At 37.9% G+C, this 10744-nt stretch overlaps 2 protein-coding genes across 2 annotated transcripts; both read left to right on the top strand.

Moving 5' to 3' along the window:
• The first annotated feature begins 429 nt into the window (after positions 1-429).
• On the top strand, positions 430-1362 carry LOC122704321 (olfactory receptor 4F21-like). The gene has a single exon (XM_043918832.1). It carries the CDS (start codon positions 430-432, stop codon positions 1360-1362), a length of 933 nt encoding a protein of 310 aa, XP_043774767.1.
• An 8233-nt stretch (positions 1363-9595) lies between these two features.
• Positions 9596-10507, top strand: LOC122705618 (olfactory receptor 4K15-like). The gene has a single exon (XM_043921063.1). It carries the CDS (start codon positions 9596-9598, stop codon positions 10505-10507), a length of 912 nt encoding a protein of 303 aa, XP_043776998.1.
• The last annotated feature ends 237 nt before the right edge of the window (positions 10508-10744 follow it).

Raw genomic sequence — 10744 nt, 5'->3', positions numbered from 1 at the left:
ATGGCATCGCAAAGAGTCGGACACGACTGAGCAACTGAAATGAACTGAACTGAACTGAAGGGTACTTGGCAATTTTGTGTGAGAACATTGATATAAAAGTCACAGAAATGACTAAATTTATTCACATGAGAGCACACCTAGGTAGATGATCATGGAAAATGTCCAAAACTTGAGAAGCAAAAAAAATTTTATACCTCTGAAAATGGAATAAGAAGAGAAGTAACCACACTTACTTTCATTCAAATTTTCATAAATTTTAATGTAATCATTCTTCTTATAATGTTTCCATATTCTTTTTTTTCATAGTTAAATGATTTATCAAAATACAAATGAGTAGGATGAATAGGAAGTCTACTTTTGTACTACTATTTATGACTTTTCATTTTCTATCCTCAGGTGATTTGATAATCAGCTCTTCTGCCTAAGTCAATGGATGGAACAAATGATTCTGTGGTTTCTGAGTTTGTGTTGCTTGGACTCTCTGGTTCTTATGAAACAAAAGTTTTTCTCACGTTGATATTTTCCTTGATTTATTTAGGGATAATCCTGGGAAATCTCTTCATTTTGTTTTTAGTAATTTTTGATTCTCACTTACATTCTCCTATGTACTTCTTATTAGCAAACTTGTCCTTCATTGATGTGGGGGTTGCTTCTACCACAGTCCCCAAGATGATTACAGACCTTTTAAATGAATACAAGATAATTTCTTTCCAAGGTTGTATGGTACAAATATGCTTCATCCACATAATGGGAGGAGTAGAGATGGTGTTACTCATAGCCATGGCATTTGACAGGTACACAGCAATCTGCAAGCCTCTATACTACTTGAAAATCATGAACCCTAAAATATGCATTTCACTTGTAATCACTGGCTGGGTAATTGGGGTGATTCATGCTATGTCTCAATTTGCTTTCATTATAAACTTGCCCTTTTGTGGTCCGAACAAAGTAGACAGCTTTTATTGTGACTTTCCCAGGATCATAAAACTTGCATGCACAGATGGAGCCAAATTTGAGTCTATTGTTGCTGCCAACAGTGGCTTCATGAGCATGGGTACCTTCTTCCTGCTAATCGTTTCCTACATCTTCATTTTGGTCACCGTCTGGAAACGTTCTTCAGGAGACTTGTCCAAGGCGTTTGTCACTTTGTCAGCTCACATCACTGTGGTGGTTCTTTTCTTCACTCCGTGCATGTTTCTCTATGTCTGGCCTTTCCCCACATCATCAGTTGATAAATACCTCTTCATTGCTGACTTTGCTCTCACCCCTGTCTTAAATCCCATTATATATACATTAAGGAACAAAGACATAAAGGTAGCCATAAAAAGATTGATCAAAAGACATTATGTCAGATTTCGCTGATCAGATCTGACTTTGGAGCTTGAAGACTATAATCCATCTGTCTTTTGGACATCTCTACTCAGGCAAGCGAGTCAATCTAAGTCGTTTCAGTCGTGTCTGACTCTGCAACATTATGGACTGTAGCCCTCCAGGCTCCTCTGTCCATGAGGATTCTCCAGGCAAGAATATTGGAGGGGGTTGCCATGCCCTCCTCCAGGGGATCTTCTCGACCCAGGGATTGAACCCATATCTCTTACGTCTGCACTGGCAGGCAGGTTCTTTACCACTAGTGCCACTTCTACTTAGGTACCTAAGACCTAAAATAGACAAAACTGGATGTATCATCTACCTCACTGAACAAAATTCTACTACATCTGTGTAGTATTTATTCATTACATTTGCTACCATGGAAAATATCAATCTACCGCATAAGGTGATTATTTTATTAGTTTTAAAATACCATGAATATCTACTAAATAACATTTTGGATTGAAAGTGTGACTATTTTGACAATAACAAACATAATAAAATCTCTTCATCTTCTTATAAAACTTGTAAGTAAATTAGCTTGGTTTGGGAAATGTCGGGAACCATCACATTGAATGCTTATATATTTTGTGTAGGACATACTAGCTCTACTTAGTTACTTAGACTGCTTCCCCTCAGAAGACTCAAAGACAAAATTTAATCACAGTAGTTTATTTGGGATCTGATTTGTGGAAGCACCAGTGAAGGAATGAAGAAATGATACTGAAAACAGAAGGATGCTTATATGTTAACATAAATGTGCAGCTTATTGTGGTCCTCCAGGAGACCCTATAGGTTCTATGAGTTAGAATTCTCCCAGTTGAAGGACAATGTATTTGGAGTATTTGTTCATGATTAGAGGATGTATTAATTTGTTGGCATCCCCAGAATATCCTATAGCAAATATTGTGTATTGGTAACCAGAGAAAAGATGTGAAATAGGCTTTCTGGTACTGACAGTAAAGAACTCTCTCCAATAAAAACAAACTTAAAAGCCGCCTCCCGTTAATGCTTTGTTACTTAGGTGCTAATTAAAGTTTTTATTCCAATAGACCCCAAACTACCATTAAATTCACTTTGAAATTTTGGTTCTGAATTTGATAAAAAATGTAAGCTATCAGATGATGCTTTCAATTGAGAGAACCATAGAAACTTAAAATCCCCTTGCTCTACCCACTCACGGAGCTCTGGAAGCTATTCTCCACCATAAGTATAATTCACACTGAGGGTAACACTGTCCCATAAATACTTCTCAAAAGAGACAATGTATTGTTTGTATTTCTGCAAGCTGATTGTATTTCAGGTCCTAAATAGAATTTTAAATCAGTTTTATCCATGAAGAATCTGATCCCAAATAATGATGTTTCCAAATGTTATATATTTTATGCTCTACAACAATCTCTTATCCTCCTCCTTGCTTTTATTTCTCCCTCACATTTAAACCAGCTTTCTTAGTATTTCAGTATCAACTTTCTATATATACTGACTGGGATTTTCTAGAAGTTTTTTCAAGTTTCCAGAAACATTAAGGGGTTCTTTTCAGCTACTTCCTGGAACTTTTTTACTCTCTAGAGCAAAGGTCCTTCCTGCACCAAAAGGGATGCCTTCTCTATAGTCCAAGAGCTAAGTAATGAGATTCAGAAAGGCCTGATCCCAGTTCGTGGTCCACAATTCTATAACAGGAGATGATCCTGGACAGAGATATATAATGTTAATTACCAGAAACTTCCAAACTGGGAATTGATTGCCAATGGTATTGTTTGCTAATAGTTATTTCAGGAAGAACTTGAATGAACTATATAGGGGGAAGCCTCAGAAGTTATGAAAACCAGTTTTTTTGCCATGGAAACAGAATTAAGCTTTTAGAATTGACAATACCACAATGGCACCACTGAAGGAGGAATCAGAGGAGCTTAGATGCACACCCCAGTCATGTGGTTTCTCAACCCTGTGACTTCTTGCAAGACATGCTGAGACATAAACTTTCAACATAAGATCCATTTTAATGGGATTATTATGAAGACTAGATCATGCAATTTGAAAGGGAGCTCTTGGCACGTGAAATACAGTCAGGTTCTCTTTGCCTGATTTTTCTTTTGCTCTCCACATATTTTACACCTCTTTAAGGAGAGTTCTATCTTGCATATTTGAAGATAAAAATATAAACTCTTGGAAGCTTTATTTCTCCAACCTGAAGTACCCTGTCCTTTAAAAAACGAATTGATACAGTATTCTTTGAAAGTGTGGAAGTAATCTTTATCTGGCTACTAACGTGAATTAATTTTATAGTATTATTAATGCTCTGTAATTTGTAAATCACATAACACCTTTCAAGGAAAGTGTTGAGAAAATAAAGCAGGCATGGGCTTTGGTGTAATCCACAGCACTCAGGATCTCTTTCATCTGAAGTGTCCAGGAGTGAGTAGACTATGATCTATGAAAACATCCAATATATCCTTTTGACTTCACAAGAGAATGACTTCAAATATTTTCTAATTCCAGTCTCACTTTTCAAATTTTGCTATCTGCTGGCAATATTGAAGGCAGAAAACTACTTTTTTACATACTATGAGAGTGAACAAAGACTAAATTAGAAAAAACTTTTAAACAGGTTGTAATGATAAATACAGTAATATATTATTTTCCATCTAGATACTGGCCATTTCACCTTTTTAAGTAGGATTCTTATGAAGAGTTGCATTATTAAACGAACAATTAACCAGATGACCCCAAAGCCCACTATTTGGTATTTATTGAAGTGAAATAAAATAGTTAAATACATGAATATATGAAAGAATATTCACACAGCTTTACTCTTAATCATGAAAAGTTGGACACAACTCTAATATCCTAAACTGGGGATATCCAAACAATGCAATACTATTTATCAATGAAAATAAATGACTAATATATGCATCAAAATGGATGAATCTCAATTACAGAGTAAGAAAAGCCAAATGCAAAAGACAACAAATTGCACAATTCCATTTTTATGATATTTTGGAAAAAGGAAAATACAGAGACAGAAAAGAAACCAATAGTTTCACAGGACAGGGGTTTTGTGTGTGGTTGAGTAAAAGGGCCACAGGAGACTATGATGTGAAATGAGACTGTAATGTATCACGGTGCAATGGTTACCCAAGTATATACGTGTAACTACAAAACTCTCATTGGTCTTTCACTTAATGACTATAAGACTTAGGAATGTCACTTAGCCTCTTTTGCCTGTTTTCTCCTTTGTAAACAGCTCTATATGTCATCATAGTTTAGTGAGATGATACTGAAAAAGTGTGTGGTAGTACCCAAGCAACTGGATTAGTGTTGACTCTATGTGTTCTCAGAAACTGGGATGGTTATGGATTCTAGACCTCAGGGCACAAAATGGGTGGTAAGCCAAATAAATTCATTTAAATGTTTTGAGATCTAGAAATGAAAGAGATAAGACAAAACTTTGAGAGGGAGAAATTGTGACAGTAAATAAGGAGGAGAGAGGCAGGGACAATAAGGGAAAGGAAATAAATTGGGATTTAGTAAAATAGACTTTGACTTTTAATATATTTAAAATCAAAACTTCCAACAAAAAAAGATAGAGAAAGAAAAATATCTCCAATGGCATACATTGATATGTATGCCACTACTGATAGGAATAGGAACAGAAGGATACACTACAAGACTGATACTTGTTACCTCTAAGAGTGGTTGAGATTTGGAGGGGACAGATGAAGTGGGACTTTAATAACTGCTTAATGATATACGTGAACATATATCATTAACAGCTTGACTCTTATAAGTAATGCTGTATCTATGTATTATACCTTTAATAAAGTAGTAAATTAAAAAGTATCCATCCAGAGTCTTCTTGTAACAGAGTTGGATGAGCACAGCCATTAGCAGGCAGCCATTGCTGTGTCCTTTTACTCTGCACCCTGTTGCTAGGCAACAGGTCTTGCTCAGACATTGCTGGGTGCCTCAGTGGCCCCACCCACAAGCAACCAACTGTCAATGAGCCACTTTAGTTGTCCTGTTCAGCTACTGGTCAGCACTTCAGGGGGCCCTGCCCACAGCTAACTGTCAATGAGGGACCATTGGGGAAATGATGAGTCAAGGGCGAGTGGTGTGGTGATCATTAGCTGGACAGTGAGGTAAGAGGCAGATTCAGGCCTTCTCCTGGAAGGCCCTCCAGCTTATCCAGCCTTGGGACAGCCGGTGAGCTGGAGGGCCCAAGGAACAGACTGGGGACTACATCCTATGGGGCTCCAGAGCCCTCACTAAGACCCACCACTAGCTTGACCCAGGCCTTGAGGCAGCAGTGAACCTCATCCCCATCCCTGTCTCTCCAACCTAACAGCAGTGGCCATCTGTGTAAGTTGCAGTCTGTGAGACCTGGTCTCCCCATTTGTGCAGCCTGAGGAGACTGAGGGCCAGTTGGGTTGGGTGCCTGGCTCCTTTAGGGATGACGCCTGGGCAGGATGTGGGAACCGGGCCCTGAAGGAGCTGCTGACTGATTTCTCCCTCCTCTTAGCCAGGACCTGGACCTTGGAGGGTGAAGGTTGTGCCTTAGGACTTTGCCCTTTCTGGTCAGGACAGAGAATAACATTCATCTGGTAGAGATTTACAGGAACATCATTACCTAACCATGACCTGACCTCAAGGACAAAGGATATGACACCAAGAAGTCTGTGACAACTAACCACACCCATCCCTCACCTTTTGCTTTTAAAGGGGCTTGCTGAAAGCTTTTAGTAATTTTGGGGTTCTTAGAGCATAAGCCACCCATCTCTTTGCATGAATCTGTAATAAACCTTTCTCTGTTCCAAATTCTAATGTTTAGTATTGATGGGCCTCAGTGGATGTCAGGCAGAGGGGCTTGCGAATTCAGTAACACTCTCATCACATACAAAAATGCTTATAACATGGTTAACACACAAACCATTAACATTCAGAACTTTGCTCAAGGTAGCATTGAGAACATTTGAGACCTACTATTCCTCTCAAGTCCCAGGAAGCAGAAGTTTAAGTAGGCCCCTAAGTCATGGGCATAGTTGCAAAATGATGAGGTGAGGGTGAGCTGCCTGTCACCTGCCCATTCACATAAGTCATCTAACTTCTGCTGGGACTGGCTGATTCTGGCATGTTAGTTCTCTTCAAGACATGGTAGATGCAGAACAAAGGGAAAAATGTTATATCCTCCTAAATTCAGAATATTTGAATGTGTTAAACTTCCTTCTTTTACAATTTTAGGTGTAATTAACTGAACTAACTTTAACTTTTACAAGGGTGCATTATTTTATTATGCACGCAAAGCCCACTTTTCCTCAGGGAAAGTTGAAGACTTAGGATCCCCAAGGAGCATGACAGGGAGAGACTTTTCAAATATATGGCTTTATTAAAACATAGATATGGAAAGTTTTCAAACTCAGAGGCTACTCTTTAGAGTGTACATTTGCCACATTGAAGATGCACTCTCACCAACACTGTGGGAAATGGCAGAAAATTACTTGGATTTCATGTCAAACTAAAAGAAAAATCTAGAGTAAGCCTTCTCAGTTAGGAAAAGGGTCTGGTTTCAGAGGTGATCTGTACAGGGTAAGTATATCCCAATCGATCTGATTTTTGAACTTTCACGTTCAATATTTCTCCTCTATTTTGACTTGATGTCCCCCACCCCTTTAGCATTTTTTCATACCTATCTGTGAAGCTTACTGTTCTAAAGATGCTTATAGGAAAGATTACGGGCTTTCTCTCTCAACCAATCCCTGGGACTTTGGGATTCCTAACAACACTTTCACAAACTAACAAAAAACACTGGCTTTCTACAATCTTAAAAGTTCCTAGAGGCCCAAGTTAGTGAGATCAGTTCTCACAGATTATCCAACTTCCCAACTCAGGAATTGAACCCAGGTCTCCCGCATTGCAGGCAGGTTATTTAACATCTGAGCTACCAGGGAAGCCTCCAACTTATATTAACATTTTCTAATTCCTTTTATATTTTACTTGCTCTACTACTGATCAAAGCAGTAAATGGAAAAAAGCCTCAGTCAAATATCAATAGGGCAAAGTACTCTACAATTTAAAGACAAACAGAACTGAATTTATATTAATGTAAACTTTTACCTCTTTTCCTATTGTTATCGGCTATGTACATTTGCTGGTGTCTCAGTCAGTTCTTTAAAGAACTAAATATCTTATTTCAGAAATCTTTTTTACTTTCCTTAGTCTTCTGAAATTCAAGATTCCTATAGAAACCATTTTTGGTAGGGAAGCTATCCTGGAAGCTTTGGAGTCAGACAAACCTGTTTATTTTCCAGTTTTAGTACTTTCAAACTTAAGATGGGAAAATCAAATTTCACATCTGCAAAAGGGCAAGAAACACGATCGCTAAAATACTGTGTGTGTACATAGTTTATTGGGGCTTCCCAGGTGGCACAGCGGTATAAAATCTGCCTGCCAATTCAGGAAATGCAAGAGACCTGGTTTCAATATCTGGGTCCAGAAGATTCCTTGGAGTAGGAAATGGCAACCCACTTCAGTATTTTTGCCTGGAAAATCCTCTGGACAGAGGAGCCTAATAGCTACATTCCATGGGGGTCACAAAGAATCTGACATGATTGAGCAAGTGAGCATGCATGTACATACATAGTTTATTAGACCTCATTTTGTGTTCCCAACAAAATAACATAGATCTTAAGTTGTGTTCTTAACAAAATAACAAAGTAAAATCATTTTAAACTCAATACTGAGATGGTGACAGTCCATAATCCATATGCTGATTTTCATTTTAAAAAATAGTCATACTTTTTCTGAGGAAAGAAAATAACAGCAAAATCCAAAGTAAAATTGTGCCCAGAAGAGTATCAGGCAGTTCAAACAAAAAGAAAGGCAAATAGTCCTTTAAAATGGTGTGTGTTGATGGGGAGAAGGGGATGCTTAATCTCACAGTAAGAAATGAAATCTACATTTAGATGTCATTTCTCATTATCATTGAGAAAACATTCTATTGGCAACAAGTGAAAAAAACAGGCAATTTTGTACACAGCTAGTTGAAATATAAAATGTTTCAAGTCCTATAGAAGGAATAACTAACAAAACAGACAGGTTTTTAAAGTGCTTACTTGGTAAATAGTAAGTGTTAGTGAGTCAACTTAAAAACATTAGTAGCTGGGCTGAAGATAATAACAGGACAATATATAGAGAGAAATGAAGAGACATTAAAGAGGGAAAAATAGAAATAAAGAAGGAGGGAAGGAAGGAAGTGGGGAGGGACAGATGGATAGAGAGAGGGAGAGAAGAAAGGAAATAAAGACTTTGCTTTCTGACTTATTGAAAATAGAAAATATATGTGTCCACAGTTCACAGAGGTCAATTTAAATAACGCAAAGGAATAGTGTAAGTACAAATGACGTTAGAATTTGTTAGTATATTTTCCCCCATAATGGCAGTCAGGAGTAAAAGTAGTTTAAATTTGCCTGTCCTTTAGGCTACTCTGAAATAAGAAATTTCTGTTGCCAGTGAAGGCAAAGGACCAGGCAGTGTGCATTAATAAGTGGAGTTAGGCTAAGGAATATGTAATAGTATGGATATCTCCTCTCAAGGGGAGATCAAAATGCATGAAAATATTTTGCACTATAAATGTGTAGTCAGCATCTAGGGTTTCTTTTGGAACACAAACATCTTTTCTGAAGTCATTTGATGAACAGTTCCTCCCTGAGTATGTAGAAGACCTTGGTTTAATTCAATCTGCTATATATATCAACTTAGAAATTGATTTGTTTCTAAAAAGCATATACTATAATGAGAAATATAACATTAGATTATTGCCCTAGGTAGATTCTGAAAAATAAAAAGCCTCTAAATAGATTTTAGAACAATGCATTCCCCCTGAAGAAAAGGTATATTCAAGCCCTGGAGAAACTTTTCATAAAATACATTAATACTAAACTTTTTAACCAGAATATTTGTTTTTAATAACCCCTAAGAACTGTACTTCTGATGGATAAAGTTTTTGACCTGTTCTTCTACATTTAATTAGCTTCTTTATTTAGTCAGAGGGCTGTGCCCATCCATAAATTCATAAAATGTTATTTTCAATTTTGAGCTCAGTATAATGTTAAGATTTCAACACTGCACCTGAGAAGAATTTATCTGCTCTCTTACACCTAAACCTTAAGTTCTTCTTTCTAGAAGTTCTTATTCATTTCTTCTTCTGGTCACATTAGAAATGAACTAAATGGAGGAAGCAAACCAGTCCATGGTAGCTGAGTTCATTTTTCTTGGACTCTGTGATTCAAGGGAGCTCCAGAAATTCCTCTTACTGCCATTTTCTGCACTCTACCTGGTGACCGTCCTGGGAAACCTTTTCATTGTGCTCTTAATCATCACTGACTCTCATCTCCATTCCCCAATGTACTTCCTCTTAGCCAATCTCTCATTTGTTGACTTCTGCCTTTCCTCAGTGACCACTCCTAAACTGACCACAGACTTCCTAAAGGATAATAAAACCATCTCCTTTGGAGGTTGCATGAGCCAGATCCTCTGCATACATTTCTTTGGAGGGGGTGAGATGGTACTGCTTGTGACAATGGCCTATGACCGTTATGTAGCCATCTGCAAGCCACTCCATTACTCCAGCATCATGAACAGACAGAAGTGCATCTGGCTAGCTCTGATATCATGGATCATTGGCTTTGTGCATGCCACAAGTCAACTAGCTATGATTTTAGATCTTCCTTTCTGTGGACCCAGAATAGTGGACAGTTTTTTCTGTGATATTCCTCTGGTGATCAAACTAGCCTGCATGGATACTCATACTCTGAGACTGTTGATAAATGCTGACAGTGCAGTCTTGGCTACAACTTGCTTCATTCTCTTGCTGATCTCTTACACCTACATCCTGGTGACTGTCTGTCTTCGCTCCAAGGACGGGGCATCGAAGGCACTCTCCACCTGCACTTCCCACATCACAGTGGTGGTGCTGTTCTTTGTACCCTGCATCTTCACCTACCTGTGGCCACCTAGCATCACTTGGGTGGACAAGTTTCTTGCTGTGTTTTACACAGTAATCACACCTCTCTTGAATCCAGCCATTTATACACTGAGAAATAAAGAGATTAAGAATGCCATAAAGAGACTGATACATTAGCACATGGATTCAAGGTGTAATCCTTGAATCCTTTTTAGATCTTTCACTTAATCAGCAATTCCACCATGTGCTCCACAATTTGGACATATTCTGACCTATAAACTGAACTGGAAATATGTTGTATCCATAAGCTGTACATATTCCCAAATGTATGCAGTGATTTATCCCACTAAGAAAATATATTAAAATGCAACACTAAAATTCTTACCATTTGGAGGAAATAAAATTTTTCATAAA

This window comes from Cervus elaphus, chromosome 12 (assembly GCF_910594005.1).
Source record: "Cervus elaphus chromosome 12, mCerEla1.1, whole genome shotgun sequence".
Lineage (NCBI taxonomy): Eukaryota > Metazoa > Chordata > Mammalia > Artiodactyla > Cervidae > Cervus > Cervus elaphus.
This window is presented reverse-complemented; position numbering and strand designations above follow the sequence as displayed.